The 22,535-nt window shown below is 38.1% G+C and overlaps 1 protein-coding gene across 7 annotated transcripts in view; it reads right to left on the reverse strand.

Annotated features, from left to right (window-relative positions):
• PLXNA1 (plexin A1) overlaps positions 1-22,535 on the reverse strand; it is a 403,477-nt gene that overhangs the window by 290,526 nt on the left and 90,416 nt on the right. For all 7 annotated transcript variants that reach the window (XM_087954683.1, XM_087954678.1, XM_026678138.2 and 4 more), the window contains exon 3: positions 18,447-18,629. In XM_087954683.1, coding sequence (XP_087810809.1) covers positions 18,447-18,629 — 183 coding nt within the window. The remainder of the gene's footprint in view (positions 1-18,446; positions 18,630-22,535) is intronic.

Raw genomic sequence — 22,535 nt, forward strand, 5'->3', positions numbered from 1 at the left:
AAGGAAAGGATATTCAGCCCTGTTATGGCCAGACTAAACTCTGTTCATAACTCCCACCTCCTGTTTTCTCAGCTTAACCCCAACCTCCACCTTTATTAAAAGGGCCTGCACTTAAAATGCTCCCACGGGCTGGGTGAGATGGATTCACTTGGCAATGCATGACTACCTTGTCATGCCATTAACATTATTGCTATCAAATGAAGAAATGGGTAAGAGCTATGGAGGCAAAGCAGAACACATGGGGCTGAAAGATGCAGGACAACCACTGCAGAAGCTACCTCCATTTTAAGAGGGGAGAAAAGAGATGGAGAAGGAAACTGGAAAGGGAAGGGGGAAAAACCAGATAAAGAAAGCTCTTTCCCCCACCCACCCCAAAAAACACCCTAGAGAAAGAGAACAAAAGTCCCTTTTGCAACACAAGACAGATGGCTCAGCAATCTCCTTGTTCTATGGATGGGTCTAGTTCTCCTTTTGCTGGCTTCTGATAATAAGCCCTGGAGCAATGGGGAGAGGCTGCCTCCACATGACAAGTATATGACATGCCAAACTGAGAAAAGGGTACTCAGTCCAGCATTCTCAAGTCATAAACTCTGCAGCCAAATAGGAAGGGGCCAAATACTAACCAATTCTAAACAGTTTCTCTGGAATGAAAAAGGAAGAGCTTATATCCAAAAGCAGAACCTTCAAAGTGAGAAAGTACCCAGACAAGGGGATGAGGCAAAACTATCTCCCATAAATGTTACAAAAGGGGGAGGTAATCTTTCTTAATCAAACTCTATAGTTGCCACTATCTGTAAAGGGAAAACAGTTGAGATTTTAACTATGCAGACATATTAAGAGCTAGTCATCACTTTATGACAGCAATGGGAATTTCCAATGCTAAACAACTTCATCACAAAATGCAACATAATGTGACCAACTGTGAATACATTACAGATAGTTCCCCATTTTATGGCAGCTGTTGGGACTGGAATTTCCATTGCTAAACAATGTGGTGATAAAGTGTCACACCATATGACTACACTGGATAGTGACAGAAATTCCTCACTTCTGTTAAGTGAATCATTGCCAGGTCATTATGTGAGGACACCACATAGTCACCATTTACAATCTCCTGCCAACTTCCACTGACTTTGCCATATAGAAAGCAGGCAAAGTTCGCCAATGTCGATTACATGATCACAGGATGATGCAACATTGTCACTGATGTATGTATGAGGACTGATCCTAACTACTCTCATTCAGTACCATCTTAAGTTTGAATGGCCGCTGAACAAATGGTTATTAAACGATAGCCCTCTCTAGTTTCTCCTGAAAAAGCTTTTGAAAGCACCCTGAAAATATAAGGTAGTATTTTATATGATCCTAGAAATTCCTCTGAATAGTACTGATGTTTTAGAATCTTAATGATGCCTGCTTGTCTTATTGAAAGGTTGCAGATTTTCTTTAAAAACAAATACATGTTATAATAGTTTCTACTAAACATTCAAAATTAGAAAGATATTTTCCAATGGAAAACAAACCAAACTTTGATCCAATCCTCAATATCCTCCCCAAAGTCCCTATTTTGTATATTTCTTTCCCCAAGTCTCCAGGATCCATTCAACATTCAATGAATAAATTGTATGAATATATATCAGTAACCTCATTTTTTTTCTGGCTGCAGAATTTAGACCTTCTCATAACAGAATCCATTTCTCTTCCCTTAAACGATCATTACTTTATACGTATGTATACAGGTTAAGAGCAGCATGTAACCACATCACAGGCACACTTGTCAGTTATGTCAACAGGGGCACAAGCAGTAAATAGGATTACAGACAAGAGCAAAGACTTTAAAGTGTCACAAGCTCACTGTGACTGATTGAGAGGCATCATAGAGGTTGGAATGAATGGGCAGCAAGAGTGGGAGTGACAGAAACCCAGGTCGAAAAGGCTTTGGAGAGCTTGCAAATAAAGAGACTTTTTAGGGATTTGAAATAGCTGGGCCCAAGAACAAACAGATAAAGCCAATTCTGACTGTCCTCCTGGGGACCAAAGGTCTGCGTCAATGCTGCGTGAAAATGACAAGGCCTACAAATGTCTTTCCTCTTTTCCTGTTAATTGCCAAAGATCAAAACTGATGTCCAAAGTGCTGCCAACTTCTACATTTAGGGAACAAAAACATTTAATTTTCCATGTAAAATTTCACAAAGTACTTCAAAGTACAGCCACATGAAAAACTAAGGCTTTACAAGCCCAACATTATCTCAGAGGATTAACCAAAGAAGCCACTTTGCAGATGGGAAATCCTTCAACTCTCCGGAAGCATTGAAAGATAAAGCCAGTTTGACCTAGTGGTTAAGGCACCAGGCTAAATAGTAAGAGATCGTGAGTTCTAGTCCTGCCTTAGCCTTGAAAGCCACATGGGTGACTTTGGGCTAGTCACTCTCTGTCTCTCTCTCAGCCAAAATCATCTCACAGGGTTGTTGTGGTGGGAACAATAGGAGGGGAAAGATATGTTGGACATGTTCGCCACTTTGAGTTATTTGTAAACTTAATAAAAGCATGATACAAATGAATAAAAATGAGCAGCTAGAAATGGCCTATAGCTCTTCCCACAGTTACACCAACAAAACTATTCCACCATACTCTGTTAGGTGGAAGACAAAGAAGACACCTGATGACCAAATTCTTTCCAGGAAGAAAAATCTCAGAGATGTTGTCCTGAAAAATCTTTTTGATTTCCTCTGAAAAGACAAGCATTGATTCCATCTGAATGCCAGAAGAAATCTCTTGATGTTTAAAAGATACCAGTTTCTCCAATTTCAACATCCCTTGCTATCTAGTTTGCATCTAATTTATCAAAGAAACCTTGTCTGGGATTTCCTTGGGACTATTGAGGTTATCTTGAGATACATCTTTGTAGCAGATTGTGCTTTTTCATTTTGATGCAACTGTTCCAACTTATTTTTTTAAAAACCCAACATTTGATTGATCTGATTTCCCCTTCTGATATGCCCCAGCTTTTGCCCACAACTCACTATATGCCCTGGTGCCAGAAGATGCTCATGGAAAGCATAACATACTGTACATGCTTCTTTAGTGTTTTTAAAAACTGAAATGTGAAAAAAATATACAACAGCAACAATTTGATAATAGGGAAAGATGAGGGTGTAGATTAACACTAGGCTACAGTCCATCTCAAAGGGTGAAGAAAATGCTGTTAATTCTCAGACCCTTATCAGCACGAGTGATGAAAGAGAACCAAACATAATAAGGGCAAAGTAACTCACTTAACGCTGGACAGCTGTTTATTTTACTGTTGCTGTTATTATTATTGTTAGTACAGAAAAGGAGCCAGCAAAAACAAGAATGGGGCCAGATCCACTGTGACCTTCCTGGGAGAGAACAAACATGTTAAAGAGGCCATGAACTCTGTTGGAGGATACAGATTCTAGAGACCTTCCTAAATGTCCCTGCAGGAGTCACTTGTTTGTGAAATATAAACCAAAAAAAAAAAATTACAGTGGAGATAAAAGTAGATAGCAAAAATCTCATTTCTGACTGGAACCCTCTCTTATAATTTGATATCAATGTCCTATCAAAAAATTACAAACGAATGTGAGCCAAGTATGCTTATTTCTATGTTTATGAGCAGTCATTGCTTGCTTTTTTTTTCCTTTAAATCTCAAACTCTGTATTTTTATGACCCTTAAAATTATAAATGAATTTCTATGCAATCTTCTATGAATAAACTTCCTTGGGGTAAAGATGGGACAAGAAATAAATAAACTAGCTGTGTTTCCTAAATTACATGTCCATCCATTTCAAACACCAGTTCCACCTAAACTTCTTTCCCTTCCCTCTTAGAGAAGGAACCTTGAGCCTCCACCTGAACAAACATACAAAACTCATTCCTCAAAGTCTATCTGTGATCTCTCCCTCTCTTCCCATCCCAAAATACAGATAATGGGCTACAGTTCTTATTCTCTCCCACAGCCTATATTTGAATCTAAGGGGAGTAAAAGCTGTTTCCCAACTTAATAAAAATGCAATTGCATCAAGCTGTACAGTGCATTCTGACCTCCCTTCAAAAGGTATCATCTTCCAAAAGAGAGTATTGTATTTGTAACCAGCCTAGCTAAAATGAGGAGAAGGATAAGCACCAAGATCCAGCATGGCATTATTCAGGAAGTCCTCAAAGAGCAGTGTTCATGAACATACCAAATAGACAACATCCATGAATAGATCACCACTCTTATTTTTAATAATTAAACTTTAAGCTAAGTCTCACAAGGATTTCCAAATTCTGAGGCCTTGCACAGCCTGGGTGAGACAATGCTCAAGCTTTGCTTATTCAAACCTTCTCCGATTTTTTTAAAAAATACCATGACTACCTACCACCACAACCACCACCCATTGCTCATATTTCCTGGTGCATTACAACATACAGCTTGACAACCTGTGTTGTGGCTCCAGTTCCATTTTGTTCTGGAATGAATACTAATTCAAGAGCGATTTGTTGAAGTGATATGGTCTGGAAAATTTTCCAAGATAAAAATTTTCCACTAAAGATTTTTCTCTTCAGGCAGGCATATCTGACTCAAAGTCCTAATATATCGAATTTTCAAGTGATTGTAGAGCAAAAAGTAATTGCATATTATTTTATCCTCCAATCCTTAACATTGCTTTCAAGTTTCCAATCAAAATATTTTTCTTTACGTATCAAAACATTGAGGGTAATCACATCTCATAAAATAGATTAAATTTCTTTCCTCTTCCCTTCCCCCACATGAAAATCTATAGTCCACATAGGTATATCAATCATGAAAATGATTGATATGCCTATGTGGATATACATAGCAAAATTAATGTGCTAATCACTTATTTGCATAGGAAAAATTTTCAATACAAATTCTTCTGAAAACCCATATTTCTGCTTTGTTGAGCATTATTTCTTTTCTATTCCATACCACAAGTGTGTTTTTCAAGATGATTGTTTCTTGCTTTGTCCTGGGAAAATAATTTTCCTAACACACTGGGTGGAAAAGCTTTGTTCTCTCTTAAATAAGTCCTATATCTGCCTGCAAAGTTGGCATTGTAATATCTGACAGTTCTTTTGCCAAATGTTTCTGTGCATCCTATGAGTCATATTCCTAATAAACCAAAAAACAAACCATTACTACCTTTTCCAGTTTTTCTAGCCAGAAATAGCCTGCATCCTACATTCTGACAATATATTTAATTTTAATTTTAAAATTTGAGTGGTTGATGGTTAATTGTGCTGTTTGGGAATGTGAGTAGAAGAGAATGGGTGGGTCCCCTTGGCATGGTTAGGTCTGTAACAGTTCAATTAAGAGCCAGTATTCCTATATCACCAATTTAGAGGCTCCCATCCAGCTAATGTTAACATTTTTTATGATTTCTTAAAATTATAATTCAATTCTTAAATGGCAATTTAAACTAAAGACATACAAAATTATATTGACCAATCCAAACTAATTCAAAGGCTGAGAATAATAATTTGGACACATACGTCCTGAAATATAAACTGTTAATTAGTTTTATTTTTTCTTTCTTTTTTTAGCATACTGTTTCTCTTTCTTTTAATTTTACATAAGCATGTAACTTTCTTTTACAAAGCTTTATAAAATGTGTTTGTGTGAAAGAGACTAACCATTATCAATTTTGTTTTAAACAGTTCAACAAAATGTAGGTGTTAAGAAATAATTACTCATGATTTCATAACTACAAAAAAAAAAAACTGAGCCAGTTTTGTTTGCCAAGAATCTCAAAATAGCGCACATAAACTTCAACTCTGAACATATCACAAATGTAAGCAATCTCAATGTTAATGATACGGAAGGAAACCACCTACTCTTTGGAATGTACCAAACTTTAAAAAGGAACTTACTCAACAAAAAAAATAAAAGCTCATCTTATGACTCTGAAACTTCAGCTTGAAGAACAGGACTATTCTTTGTGTTATCTGAAAATAAATAAAGCTTCTATACTATTACATGAGAAATTAATCCTGGAAGTGAGGAAAATAACTGAAGACCTTTGCCAAATATGTGCACATCACTGTTTTTAACAACGCTAGAAAAGTGAATCAGAGGGTCATTTTAAAATAATCCAACTGCAGAAACAATGTGACAGAAAAAAAGGGCCAGGCAATGCAGACTAGATGGATATTAGTCATACAATGACATATAGGAAAACGTACAAGAAATGTCAGAATATTTGCAGCTTTCCAAAATTACTAAAAAACATGTCCTCAAGTAGAAGTCTTACGTAATGGTTGCATCAGGGAAAGAAGAGGAGGCTCATAATCATTCTCATTATTTTAGTGCGTAGCCCAATTTTCTGTCCACTGACTAAAATACTCTATGAACAATCAGGACCAAATCTAAATAATTACTTCTTAAAAGCTCTGGTTGAAAATTGTCTTAATTCTCTTTTCTGGGAGTGCAAAGATTTTAACAATTTTATTGTTATTCAATAAAATTCTTGAGACAGTATATTCCATAACTTAAAAAGGTTTCCTGAAGGAAAAATTTTCTGGCAAGTACAATGCTTTGGAAGAAGACTCCTCATCTATACACCATAAAGAATAAGACATCTTATCCAAATAACAGAGAGAAAGAATACAAGAATTATTCCCCTTCTCCTCAACTATAGATTTCAGAAGGGTTTAATGATATCTTGTAATCTCTCGGGGTAAACCCAAGTTTCTAGAAAACGAGTGTTTACAAATATAATGAAGATAAAACATTTTGTCATAGAAAAGTTATCAGTACTGAGTAGGTGTTTCTGTTTGACTCTATAAGAAATCTATCAAGGCAATTCACTAATTCCTAAACTGGGAAATTTATATTTTTAACAAAAATATTCAACCTATTTCTCATGTACACTAATCATGTTTCCTTATTTTTTAAATCATCAGTCAGCTGATTATAGGGGTTGTTTTTTTTTCAAATTCCTTTGCTGACAAATTGATAGTAAAACTACTAATTCATTACATCTCTCACATACGAAGGAAAGATGAATCCTCAACTAATGTATTTAGCCAATGGAGTTGAGAAAGGAGCAGATACACTCAATTACCCCACTAACTAATATATCTCCACTGTTCCCTTACAGGCTCCTCTGGAACTAATTTGCTGTTTTGTGGCTTTCCTCATCCTCTTACATTTACAGCAGCCTTTCCTCAATCTGGCCCCTAGACAAGAAGGACTGGTTGGGTTTTTGCAACAAGGTTACAGAAGGCTGTTCTGAAGAGATTTTCCACGCGACTTAATCCTAATCTCTTGACACCAAATCGTACTGTTCACAGAACTAATCCACTAACTAAACTGACTCTAAATCAGCGTCCTACATGCCAATTTAATATTCTACCTGCCTCACATTGATGGCTCATGTTCAACTTGTTGTTAATTACCTCTCTGATTTAGTGCTTCATGAATCCCCAAACTTTATATATTCACTTGATATGTTTTGGTGTGGAGATATAATACGTTGTGCTTCTTCATGTTGAAAGACATGTTGTTCTCCATCTATCTGAGCTAGATTAAATTGCTTTCTTGTTCTGCTTTTCTAGGTATTGGCCAGCCGTCCCACTTTTACGTTATCCACAAATCTGATGAGTATTTCATCAATCCTATCATCCAGGTCACTAATAGAAATGTTGGATAATAATGGCCCCAAGAAAGATCCCTTTTTACTGCTCTCCAGCTCAATGTTTCTGAGTGTGGTCAGCCAGTCAGTTGATTGGAAACAGACTGAATATGTAAATGCCACAGATTTTTTTCCCTATGTTTTTTAAAAGATGCGATTGTATTCTCCTTACTTTGTGACAAAACAGAAAGACAAAGCTGCAGTAAACAGGGCACCTAGAGACAATTATTTCTGAAAGATATTCATATGACTATCTAATTACAAGATTGAGTTTAAACTTCTTCATGGAGGGCTCTTTCATATAGTGCTGTCTCCACTCCCTAATTCTTTCAAAGCATTTTGAAGTCAACCATGTGATGCTGCACTCTTAAGGACCTTCAAAGGCTGAAAATAGGCAGGGAACATCATGAGTCAATCAGCACTCTTCCCAGCTAAATAACAAGACAGTGCAAAAAATCACATCATTTGATTAGAGCCTTTACCCTTATTCCAAAATCCCTCTGCCCCTGTTTCTGTTCTGCACAGAAGATGGGGAAATAAATTAGTGGCATTCCCTTCACAGTGCTTTCATTATGTGCTCTGTGTGTGTGTGTGTGTGTGTGTGTGTGTGTGTGTGTGTGTGTGTGTGTGTGTGTGAGAGAGAGAGAGAGAGAGAGAGAGAGAGAGACAGAGACAGAGACAGAGACAGAGACAGAGACAGACAGGGACAGAGACAGAGGCAGAGACAGAGACAGGAGAGAGAGGAGACAGAGAGAGAGACAAGACAGAGAGACAGAACAGACGAAGAGACAGAAAGAGACAGAGGCAGAGACAGAAAGAGACAGAGGCAGAGACAGAGACAGAGACAGAGAGGGACAGGGACAGGGACAGGGACAGAGACAGAGACAGAGGCAGAGACAGAGAGAGAGAGACAGAGACAGAGAGTGAGACAGAGAGAGAGACAGAGAGAGACAGAGACAGAAACAGACAGGGACAGAGACAGAGAGACAGAGACAGAGACAGAGACAGAGAGAGACAGAGACAGAGACAGAGACAGAGGCAGAGGCAGAGGCACAGAGAGACAGAGAGAGAGTGAGACAGAGAGAGACAGAGAGACAGAGAGAGACAGAGACAGAAACAGACAGGGACAGAGACAGAGAGACAGAGACAGAGAGACAGAGAGACAGAGACAGAGACACAGAGACAGAGAACAGAGACAGAGAGAGACAGAGACAGAAGAGACAGAGACAGAGAGCAGAGCAGAGACAGAGAGAGACAGAGACAGAGGCAGAGGCAGAGGAGGACAGAAGAAGAGACAGAGAGAGAGGAGACAGAGACAGAGACAAACAGAGAGCTCATTTCAAAAAAATTGAGTTACTGGTATGAGAGGAAAGTTTGAAGATGCCATTCTTCCTCCATACAAATTGACTCTTGTGATTTTGCAGCCGGACAGTTTTCCAACAGCTGCAACTGTTGGAAATTATTGTAAGTTGCAACGCAGAGACTCCATGTGTGTTTAGGAGCACCAGGAACAATAGTTGAGCTTAAGACACTAGAAAATAGAGTAAGGCAAGAGTTTGAGGTAGAAAATCAAGCTCTGGGGTTTGGGTAATGATGGTGACAACAACTAAAGAGCGCGAAGGTAGATTCATTGACCAAGTATTGAGGAAGGAGTAGCCGAACCTGGGGGCAGACTTAAAAGTTGTGGACCTGGTTTTTCACTCCTGACCACCAAGTTTCCTAAAAATATAGTAGAAAGGTATGGCAGGCAAGATTTCCACAAACAGAAAAGTAAAGCCCTCCATCCCTATAGTGTTCCCAAACTGTACACTGGAAAAGAGAATTCAAATTGTTTCACCATGAACTGGAAGAAACTCTATTATTCTAAAAGGGGAGAAAATATTCTTTGTAACTGCTGTAAAGAACATCCAAAGTCACTTCTTTCACTTTCTTTTTCCTTTTTTAAAAAACTATACCGTTTCTAGAATTTTCTTTTTTTTCTTTTTCCGTGTTTTTTGATATATTTATAGTTTAACTATATAGAAACTCATAATAAAAATTATATTTAAAAAAGATCATCGTCCAAAGTAAATAGCATGATTATGTAATGATGCACAAAGCCACAGCAAGCCTCAACTTTCTCCGCCAGGAACCTGCTTTCTGTATTTGGGGATTTATCACTTGGTGATATATATATATATATATATATATATATATATATATATATATATATATATATATATATATATATATATAATCACTTCCTTTAATGACAAATTTAATCAAGGCATGTGTGTGTGTGTGTATATGTATATGTATATGTATATGTGTGTATATATGTATATATGTGTATGTGTATATGTATATGTATATGTATATGTATGTATATATGTGTATGTGTATGTGTATGTGTATATGTATATGTATATGTATGTATATATATATATATATATATATATATATATATATATATATATATATATATATATATATATATTTGTTTTCTTAAGTTTTCCAAGTTTAAGTTTAAGTTTAAGTTTAAGTTTAAGTTTAAGAACCAAGCCGAACACCATACATATATATATATATATATATATATATATATATATATATATATATATATATATATATATATATCTTCCTTTAATGACAAATTCCTTTAAATTGACAAATTTAATCAAGGCATGTTTTACAGCCAGTCCAATTCCATGGAGGGAAACGCTGGAGTAATCCCAGATTTTGAAAAGCAGAAAGCAAAACATTTTTTTTTTTTAAAAAAAAAAAAGAGGGCTTCTAACAGAGACAATTCACACTTTCACAGCACTTTCACTAAACTGATGAAAGCAGCCTCCCAACATGGCAATGCAAGCTCTACCCCTTTTATACGGGCACGCCTGTACAAAAGGGACAGAGCCTGTGTCACACTGGCACAATGCTGCTTTTGTTATTTGTCTACCCCCACCCCTGCAGACACCTCTGGCCTCTAAACTGGGGAAGAGCTGTATTTAGGTGCATTTGCATGCACATACAAAGAAAGAAAAGGATGAAGCAATGGAAAAAATACTACAGCCTAAGAAAGCTGTTACTTGAGTCTTAATCAAAGTCAAGGAAATAACTCGATCCCCATTACCTTTCCATGTAGGGTGCACTTATTCTATCACCTCTGACTATTTGCCTGAGGATGAGGCCTTGCACAAGGATATCCATTCCCCACCTTTTGACCACCATGGCAATAGAGACTTAATTTCTTCTAAGCTTTTAGATATTACAAACTGGGATGTTTTCACTCAAAAAGCGCCCACCGTTTCTTTCTCTCTCCCTTTCTCTCTCCTCCACCCAATCTGCAGAAAAGAAATTTCAAATGCTAAAGGCCCAGATGGGGTGCTTCCCCAAAGCCAAGTAATGAAGGGAAAGAAAAAGGAGCTGTGGGACCCAGCAGATGGTACTGAAGAATCCAGAAGGCAGAAATACTGTGCATATTTTTTGTTCCAGGACTTAAAGATATAATATCTGTTTGTCTGCTGAATGGATCCACCAGAAATCAATTGCTTTAAGGCAGATTAAAGAAATCACACTATTAGCACTGTGGCTAAAATTATTGAATTTGTCATGGAAAATCATATTCCAATGTTTTAAGGACTCCTCTTCTAAAATGTGTATTGCTTTATTGTAAAGAATTATGGGGGTGTTTTTTATTTATTATATTTTTCTCATATTTATTACTTTATAAGTAACACAAGGCAGCAAACATATTTAATACTGCTTCCTCTTCCTATTTTTCCCACAATAACAAACCTGTGAGGTAGGTTGGCCTGAGAGAGAATGACTGACCCAAAGTGACCCAGCTGGCTTTCAGGCCTAAAGTAGGACTAGAACTCACAGTCAACCTGCTACAATATATATTAGAGAGATCTTGGACATCTTGACAGCTCCAAAAAGACCAATCTAGACTTAGGCATATTTCAAGTATTTTTATAATAAATCCTTGGCTCTTTCCTGCTTCAATCCCCTTAAATAGTAGAGTCTGAAATAGTGAAGAACAATAAGACAATCCATCTCCAATTAAAGATACATAGGAAGAGGCAAATAAAGAAACAGGGAGGGAGGAAGAAGGGAAATGAAAAAAAGAAACAGGATGAGGAAGGGCAGGGCAGGGGCGAGGCTACAGCTGCCACAGGTGCTGGCTGGCAGGCTATCTTCTGAGGAGCAACTGTTTCAGAGATGTCTATCGAAGGCATCAAGGCTTCCTGGGACAAGGACTCTCTGTTTGCATCTGGCACCCTAGACAAATGCAAGAGGGCAGGCTAACATGGAGAGAAGCCTCCTATCAGTGGAGGACGCAAACTCTGAAAGAGGGGCCCTGATTATAGCACAAGGACATGAGCTCAGAATCTTCTTTACATCTATCATCTACAGAAGGCTCGTCTTTCTTTCCATTTGGCTTCTCTTATTACACAAACTCTACACATACTTAGGCAAGAAGCAGCATTGTCTGTAGAGCTGGCAAGAGAAGCAATGATGGGGGCTCTCTAACTGGAGATATACTACAGAGGCACCCATGCATTTGTAAATACAACAGTTTTCCCTGTACATCTGTGTTTTTCCAAGACAAATGAGCCATGGCATGGCTAGGCTGTTGAAAGACCTCATTCAGGGATAAGGTACAGCAGCTTAATGGTAAGGAAAGGGGATTTTCTTCCATATTATGATATGGGATAATATATTTCTGAAATACATTTTTAATCTAGCCCATGCCCTGGATCTGAACTTTATTCAGTCCTAACTGAAACTTAAAACATCTTTTCCTAAACAAGCCTTCCTTCTCATTCCTGCCCTTCCCTAACATGGTCACCCATTAGAGTTTATTAATCACTGCCCTTGTTTTACTATGAATAAACAATCCATAGTTCCATTATCCATAGATTTGAATCGGTGCACAGAGCACAAGTATATCTGTGTCAGAACTCAGCAGAACTAACCTAGATCTAGGTCTAGGACAAAAGTTGAATTCAATATTATTGAGAATATTTTCAGAATTGTGATAATCAAAGATTGGTTCAAATTAAACTATTTTTCCCAAGTGACTATTCATAACCAAAGGAAGGAAAATAAATGTTCCGTGTCACAACTAAGAGAAGCCTCCTTCCTCTCTAACAACCATGCTGGAAAACACAGCGTAAGTATTTTATATTTAATGCAGACCATACCCCTTTACCCAACGTTTTTTATTCTGTATAGTGGTATTTTCAAGGGAAGGCAGATGAGCTCCCCCTTTTCCAATTTGCACAAGTAAACAACTTTGCACTGTAAAAACCTAAGCAGGGATTATATTCCCCAGATCGCTGAAATTCCTAAATATTTCTCCATTCCAATGTTGTATAGATTCTCAGTCATTCAGGTCATGGTTGTCCCAAAGGATGAGAAGCGAAATGACTTCAAGGAAAAACAAGAAAGCCCAGTTGCCTCCTGAAAAAGCACCTATGACCTAGATGAGTGAGAATCTCTACAGACTCATACAATTTGCGATGAACACCCTTTGAATGGTGTGGGAGTAGGAATGGATTTCCAGAGAGAAAAACTGCAGACTACAGGAACCAGGAGCACTACTCAGCTGACCCTGAGGACACAGATAAACCTTTGCTTCAAAGACCCTCTAAAAGGATGCAAATGACCAGCTGTCTGCAAGGAATATAAATCCTTCCATTCCCCACTATCCTGTCAGAGCTGAAAAAGCTTCTTGAGTAAGAAGAGAAATATCTTCCCCAAAAAAAAAAAAAAAAAAAGTTGCCTCCTGAAAAAGCACCTTTGGGATCTCCATTCCAATATTCCAGGCTTCAGGGTCAGCAGTCTAATAAGTGGCTACCTAGGGAAAGTCTGAACTAATTGTTCAGCACCCAAGGGAAGCATGCTTTAACCAAACCACACCCACTCCTCATGCTCCTAAAATTTCTTCTCAAAGGATGTATCTGTTCCGCCTCCCTTTTTAGGATCAGAGAAGCGAAAATCAGAAGATATGAAAGGAATTTTTCCCCCTCGCCACATACTTCCAGGCTTAGCCTCCTTGCCAGGAAGACAAAGGGAAGTGTTGGCACAAGCTTTCTTGCTTTTAAGCAAAAGGATTAACAACTCTGCCAGGAGACAGAAACAGTGTTAATGTCCCACATCACATCCCCAGCTACTGCTTGTCGCCAAACTTCCATCAATTCTCTTGGACTGTGGAGAATTCACTCATTATTCCTTTCTCTCTTTTGCGCACTCTCCCTGCAGAGTGAGTGCCTCTGCTCAAAGGAAGTTGGCCTCAGATTACAATAAGTCTTTTAAATTAAGTCCCTTTTAATGTATTTAAATGTTTAAGCATTCTAATAGCCCACTAACTAGCACAGATATTGGATTTTAAAAGCAACAAGGAATCAATGCAACCAATGAACCCTTAGTCCAGTGAGTCACACAGGAACCCGTCTGTAATAGTTTGCAGCTAGTGGGATCACCAGGAGCTGAGCTCAGGTCAAGAGAATCTTGTCTTTATCTGTTAAGTCTCCTGAAACAATGTCTTCGGTTTTTTCCCAACAATGTTGTTGTGACCCTAACAGTAACAGCTTCTTCATGCAGCCTACTTTTCTCAAGGTGCCTGTTCATCCCTATCAGTTCTGCATCTCTAGGGCAACCACTTAGGAAGGACAGGGTGGAATTTTGTTTGGAAGATCTGTCTATTAGAAGGAGAATATGAAGGTCCAGAGTTTCCTGGGTGGATCAGGTAACTGCTGAAAGGAATATTCTCCTCATCTAGCTCAGTCAGACAGCTGTTACAGAAAAACAGCTGCACTCTCAATGTCCCCCTTGAGTTTCACCCACATCACTACTTCAAGGTTGAAGCAAAAGATACTACCCACTCTACAAACTAAATTGTTGATTGTACCCTATGACTATCATTAAGTGTTGTATGTTATGATTCTTGATTCTTAACGAATGTACCTTTTCTTTATGTATACTGAGAGTATTTACACCAAGACAAATTCCTTGGGTATCCAATCACACTTGGCCAATAAAGTATTCTATTCTATTCTATTCTATTCTATTCTATTCTATTCTATTCTATTCTAATATAAATTCATATTCCAAAGGCCAATCCTGCTCAGATGTGATTATAAAAGCAATTCATTCCCTATTTGCCACACTATTAGCATACACGCCTGGGCTTTCTTTCCTGTATCTTTTTTTTAAGGATTTGTTTAGATTTTTTTTTTTCAGTATTGCAAATGGTTTACAACATCTTTAAACACACACGCGCACACATTTCCCTTACCAGTCAACTAATCTGGGTGTTTCAGCAGAGGCTGCCATTGCCCTTTTGCTATACATTTGCTTTATCAGCCCTTCAAGGAAGTCAATCGAATTGGCAAGGATGAAAGAGAAAGAGAAAATGTAGGAACTATATAAGGGTACGTGGAAACTATTACACTCAGGGGAAATTTGTCAGACAAAAAACAATCATCAGCAATCACAAGGGATACATAACTGAATGCACAGCACATTGTCTCAATAGTTTCATCAATCCTCCTCCCACACTTCCTTTACAGAGTTGAACATGTACAACCCTTGCAGACAACTATTTAAAATTTGCAATTTGAAACTCAAGTGGAAAAGCAAATGGTAGAAACAAGACACCTGCCTCTTCAGACCAAGCATTGATCAGAAAGAGATGATAATCTGCTACCGTTTCTCCCATCTTTGTGGCACCAGACAAAACTACTTGCAATGTAACATTTATTATATAGTCTACTTTGTTCGGAGGCTACCTGACATTATATACTTTTTTTGGATTGGAGAAGAGAGGAAAAATTAAGATTAGATGCGCAAAGCTTAGAAGGAAAAATAGTCTAATTTTGAAACTAAAGCATTTGAACAAAACAGTAAGAAATTCAGGTTAGTAACTGGAAAAAAAATTGTAAAATTAGATCTTATTTTTTCCTCATCATTCAACATCCCTATGTTGAAAAACCAAAGCTATTAAGGTACGTAACTGAGAAGGCCTCATTTTCCTGAGCGACTGGGAGATTTGTTCTGCATAATACAATCTTTTCATTGTATAAATAATCCACATAGCATCACAATCCATGTATGTGCATTCATAGTCATATCTGAGCCATACCTCATAACTTCAGAAATGTGTCTGCTTTCCTAGCCAGCTGTAGAAAATTTAACTCATGAAGTAGCTGTGAGATCCTCTGAGTAAAATCATTCCAGGCAATAAATTCTGACAGAGCAGACCAAAATCACTGCAGGTAGCAAATGATAGGAGGCCTGGGAGAGCAGGTGTTTTGCACACACACACACACACACACACCCTCACCCCCATCCCTTACAGCTGATTTGAGTTAGGTCTTTTGTGTAAAATGACAAACTCTGGCTATTCCAAATAAAGATCTGGAGCCGTTTTTAAGGTATGGTTCCTAATTATGACATTGGTCTGAAAGCTACATCCTGATAGGTGTTCCTCTCAAACTTGATATTTCCCCCACACCTGTCATTTGCCTGATAAAAGTGGAGGAGATTTCTGTCCCCATTTTAAATACAGAGTTGTGAACAAGACATATGGTTGCAGCAACTTTACTTGTAAAACACGACACCTAGGTTTCCACAATATTATAATACTACATCGTTGGGGTTTCACACCTTTTCTAGTGTTGTGCAGCTATGGCTTGAAGTGAAGAGCTTCAAGATCCACTCTTTTCAAATCCCACTCACAAACAAAACATTCATTCTCTACTTACAATAGATCTACAATGGGTTGAGCACATCTCCTAAAATAACCCTCAGCTTGGCCTTGGGCCAGCCCCTGCCTTCCACATCCACCAAATGGGAAATCAGCATCTTGCTTGCTCTCAATCTGCAGCAGTAAGAAATAGGTACCCATTTCCTGCCCTGAAAATCACAGCATACAGACTGATAACTCAAAGGAGTGAAAGAGACAGAGCAAATTCGGTGTACATAATGTTCCATCGCTATGGGCACTGTCTCATAGAAAGGGAAGCTTTCTCTGCTGGCCGAGGAACAAAGTGGCATAAGATCCAGTTATTCCCTGGCTAATGTGTGACAGGAAGGTGACCTTGGGCAAATAAATGCCTCTGTTTTTTCTTTAATAACATGGGAATGTCCTAATGCTCCCTGGCATCATGGAATGGTGGAAAAAAGTCTCTTTACTGTATTTGTGATTGTCTGGATGTTAGTGATGATGGAAAATATACCTAAAAGGAGGGAGAATTCAAGAAACAATGAATAATGACTAATTCAGTGACAGCAGCCTAGGAAATGGCAAAGCCACATTCACATGCATTTTCACACAGCACTGTCTCAAACTTTTGACAACAGAGTGAGGCTCCTTCTTGTGTCCAAAGCTGCAGCTGCTGCACTTTTCCTTCTTAATTTTGTTCCCTACGTTACACTATGCATCTCATAAGTTCCTTTCTTTGGGCATAAAACTAAAAATAAATAAAAGTGTCAGTACATGTTTGCGAATGTATATCACACAGGAACACAAAATGAGGAAGTGAGGACTAGCTGTCAAATGTACACGTGGCAAAACCCAGGATCTTTTGCTCTTGCAATGAAAAACATTGTCTCCTGCAGAAATGTTGATTCCCAGAAATGGCCACATGCATTTATTATAAGCATAATTTTGTACAAGAATCCTGCTTTTCCCAATGACTAATTCAGCCTGTCTTCACACTCCAGGGTATACATTTAGCTACTCTGTGCCTTTCCCTCTGCATTCATATTCACAAGGAATTACGATGACTTCTACACTAGCATATACTTGTAATCTTAGAAAATTAGAAGTTTAACTGAGGGAGGGAAGAAAAAAGATCAAAGGCAAGAACCAGCTCAAACTTCATCACATTCCTTAATTCAGGACTCATACTAGCATGTCTCCACCTTTTAAATGCCCCCTGCTAGGTTGGGTGCTTCATGCAGAGCCCTGCCAGAGCCCTAAATACAATTCTGCCTGGTTGCAGTTAATAATGGCTGTGTTTACACAGGGAATATCCAGCTGTAATTATAGGAATGATGTTATGATAACAGGAAATCCACGTTCTGTGGAGATATTGGGGAAACAGCATACAGTTGTTTGTTAATTATGAACAACAAGAAGCCTTTGTGTAGCTGTGGAAGGATGAGTTCCCTCTGTTTTGTGGACTTTGGCCCACAGATGGTTTAAATCATGTACATCAGGGTATTCTTAGACTGTTTGTGCACAGTTATCAAAGTTCCTGGGTTCCTGCTGACACAGCAGAGTCATTGTCCTCACGGAAATGTGTCTGCATGGTGTAACAGAGCCAAATGCATGCAACAACACTGCAGATTATGATTTTAAAAAATAAAGTAGCACAGCAACAATGGAAAAAGCCATCAGAGAAGAAATGATGTTTAGTGCAATTTCTATGGCAGCCCAAATCCCTAAATCTGAAGCAAGCTAGCTTAATGTACCCCTTAATAACTGACCAACTGAATCTCTTCTTTGCTATTTATCTTCGGACGCTTACTGAATCAGTTTTATGAAATGAAAAGAACCTAGTTCACAAGAAACACAAACTGTACAAAAAAGGGATCCTACTATGTAGAATAAAATTGCACATTAAAATACAGCCTTCTTAAGAGAGTACCCACAAATAAAGGAAGTAAAGACACTCCAGATGAAGTTTGTCCTCAGAAAATCAGTTTTTAATAATTGAGACTGGGGATTTTTTTCCCCATTTTATGGGCCAGTAGGACTCTACTAAACAACATAACAAGACCTCCAAGGGTCTTACCTTTTTTATCCTGCCACTTCGTGTACCAGCAAAAACAACTGTGTGTCCATGGTAGTCATAAGCAGCCACTGATGTCATGCCATCTTCCTTGTCCACAAAGAGTGGCACACCTTCGATTGTGACAGTTCCACCCAACGGTTGATTAAAATCTTGTCCGCAGAAATTATCATCTATTTGCAAGGGCTGTAGAAAAATATAGGATTAGAAAAATAGAAAGAGATTAGTTGTCTGATAGTGTTTCAGCTTACCAGGTAGTAAAATTATTCCATGACTAAAAGATCTCAACTCTTCAGGATTATCACCAATAGGGAAATTGGTGGTAGTAATGACTCTTCAGCATTAAAGTAATTCTTTATCAGTTGAAAAGCATATGCAACAAGTTCCCAATGGCTAGGAGAAAACATCTTCCCTCCTCATGGCTGCATGCAGTTAATTTTCACCATATACCAAGTTAGCAACACTTATTTGGTGTTAAAACGATTTGAAATTAATCAGAATAAAATTATGCACATTTAAAATAATGTTAGGTTCAGGGAAAAGAGAGAGGGATGGAGGGAGGGAGAGGGAGAGCGAGGGAGGGAGGGAGGGAAGGAGAGAGAGAGAGAGAGAGAGAGAGAGAGATTTCTACCAGTATAAAAAAGACATGCCTCCTGAACAAAAAAAGTCTTAAGTGTAGATTTTCAATGGCTGATATTAAGGACTGGGAAAGTTCATGCAAGTTTGTTTTGTAATTATATGATATCATCCACAATTTAAAATGGGCCTGGGAACACATGGAAACCTGTACAAAAGGTACAGGATTCATGTTATTTTCTCTAAAAAATTTTTTACCCTTGCAATAACTGAGCAGCTGAATTCCATACTAGCTGAAGTTTCCAGTGTCTCCTTAAAGACAGCTTCATTTGCAATATATTATGATACTCTGGTCTGTAATTGGTGTGATCAGCAAATTTCAAGGTTGCATTGAACCGAGTAGAAACCCCAAGCTGCACATATGATCCCTCAGTAAGAGTATAGTTTTCAACACTATATTATCTTCCCATCCTCATACTCTCCTTCTAGGAGAACTAGTTTGTACCCATCTGAATTAAACTTCAGTTTGATTGCCCTAATTCATCCTCAAATTTGGGATTTTTATAACTTCCTTGCAATTAGTTAGAGAAAACAAAAGCTGAAGCTGTTGTCCTATCACCTCTACAATGATAGTTAAAGCAGTCCTGGCTTCATTTACTGACAGATATTACTACTGTATAGGCATTAAAAAGTGTGGGATCAAAATATAACTCTGAGCTTCATCATGTGACAACAATCATGATCCAGGGCTTGAATAATGAAATGTATGGAGCCATAAAAAGGGAACTTGTTCATTATAATACCATGAATCCAAATCCTACCCCATCAGCATGATGTGAGAATTGATGGTATCAAAGACTAATGAGAGGTCAGAAAGAATAAATAGGTTGCATTTCCCAATGTATCCTATGGAATAAATCATTCACAAGGATGAAACCCATTTATTCTAATCCTACTTATCTGTTTTAAACATTTGTGTAGCTGCTCATCTTAAAACCAACCTCTGAGAGGCTTACAACCCACGAAAACAAGATGTGCAATCATAAAAGAAAAAATGAACAGTAAAAAAAAAAAAACAGAAAAACTTGGCACCACAATAAAAGTTCCCACAACTTCTTCATCAAACTCTGACCTTACCCTATTCTAATACTTGAGGAAAGAGCCAGATTTTAAGTGCTCTTTAAAAAGTTTAAAAGGTGGAAGTCAGGAATTGAAGGAGAAGGTGCTCCATAGGACAAGGGCTGCAACATTCAGTAATATAAAATAGTAATAAAATCAATGTAACATTTATATATTGGATTTTTATCCGCAGTTCCTTCAGGATCCTAAAGAGGTATATACAGCTCTCACTCTTCTCATTTCTCCCCACAACAATCCCGTAAAGTAAGACACAGCTTAAATTTACTGGGTTAAGAACATGCAGTGAAATTCTGTTGCCAAAGGTAGGCCTTAAACTTGGATGTCTCTAGTAGTAGTCCAATTCCACCACTATACCACATTGATTCTCCCATTTCTAGTTTTAAAAGTTCATTTCAGAAGGAGTTAGGAAAAATGAGTTTCAAAGGGGACGGAATGAATCCAAAATTCATAAGTCTCATGATCTTGAAACTTCCAGTAGATTTGATCTTTGAAAAGCTTAGAGCAAACTGCTGCAAAATAATGTAACAAGAGATATTATTGCCAATGCATGCTGTCTAGTAAAGCCAAAGAATAACAAGGACACGTTAGTACAATATGCTTCAATGATTATAGAAAAGCCTTTGAGTATGTCAACCATGAGCAGCTGAGCAACTGCTTAGGAAAATGGGACCCTCAGACTATCTCATTCTCCTCTGCAAAACCACCAGACAGGAAGCCACAGTCAGGACTGAACATGGTGAAACAGATTGGCTCCAGGCCAACAAAGGAGTGAGATATGGTTGTATACTTTCCTACTTGCACCAGATGTCATGATGGAAATTACACAATCAGGTTATTTATATGATTACAGCATAATTACAACATTACACACACACTGTCATTTTTATGTCATTCAAATTTGTAAGACACCTATATCTAGAGTCTTTATTCTTTGGACATACACATAATTTAGACCAGCGGTCACCAACCAGTGGGCCGTGAGAAAATTTTGGTGGGCCACAATCTCACCCCCAGAGCACCCCCCCCCCAAAGCAATTAATCCAGGCTGTGCAGAAACACAAGGCTGCGCCGCCCACATGGCCCACGGAAACCCTCCCAACCCACTCACTCCTTACCTCGCAAACTTGCCTGCTAAATTGCTATTTATCCTTTTTCTGACCATCAGCTGTTCTGCTGTGCGGGGAGAATTAGATTAGCTAGGAAGCAAGAAATGGTTGGATTTTTTGCTTTCTAGCTAGTCTTTAGATCTTCGGCTCTGCTTTTAAGCACAGCCGAACCTCCCTTAGTACTGAAGGTTCTATTATTCAGTGCAGACTCATGGCAAGCAAATTTTATGTGACAGACTGAGCTAGCCGATGGCAGACAGATAGATCACTGAATGATTCTGTGAGCAACTCAATCTGCCTGCCTGCTTTGCCTGATTTTGGGTAAAAGTTGCTCCTTTTTAAATAAAAAATTCAATATTTAAATACATGGTGTGTTGTGAGTTAATTTTGTGAGTTTGCTTGCAAGCAAATTTTATGTGACAGACTGAGCTAGCCGATGGCAGATAGATAGATCTCTGAATGAATCTGTGATTCATCTGTGAGCAACTCAATCTGCCTGCGTGCTTTGCCTGATTTTGGGTAAAAGTTGCTCTTTTTTATATATAAAAAAAATCAATATTTATATATTTACAATATTTACATACAAGCCATGCCCAGCCAGTCACGTGACCACTAAGCCACACCCACAAATTAGGCCATGCCCACAGAACTGGTTAATGGTCTCTGGGATTTAAAATTTGAGTTTGGTGGTCCTGAGGTCCAAAAGGTTGGCGACCCCTGATTTAGACCATTGTAGGACAGACAGAGATGAAACCGATGAAATATAATAAAACCAGTCAAATAAGTCATGATCCAATACACGCTCCCTCTTCACACACCTGACTTCATGGTAGATATTTCCTGGTTTCTAATCAACATGTAAAGCATAAGTACATGTTCTGCATTTTAAATTAATATCAACAATCAGGCTATACACACATTTATTTTATTCCTGATTTCATCATACAAAGATCAACCTTAAATTCTTGTCAATTTGTCATACCAAGCATACCAAACTAGACCAAGGGTCTTCAAACTTGGCAAGTTTAAGACTTGTGGACTTCAACTCCCAGAATTCCTGAGCTAACATGACTGAAAGAGGAATTCTGAGAGTTGACGTCCACAAGTCTTAAAGTTGTCAAGTTTGAAGACCCCTGTACTAGGCCTTTGGTCTCCATATCCCTTTTCACAGAGCAAAAAAGTAAAGTCTTCCTCAAGTAAAGTTCAACCCCTGATGATTTCACAGACATATCCATGAAGGGGATAATACTGCAATGGTTTGTTTGGTTTT

Source organism: Notechis scutatus, chromosome 2 (assembly GCF_049901735.1).
Source record: "Notechis scutatus isolate UNSWTSFEM ecotype Mainland chromosome 2, rNotScu1.2, whole genome shotgun sequence".
Taxonomy (NCBI): Eukaryota; Metazoa; Chordata; class Lepidosauria; order Squamata; family Elapidae; genus Notechis; species Notechis scutatus.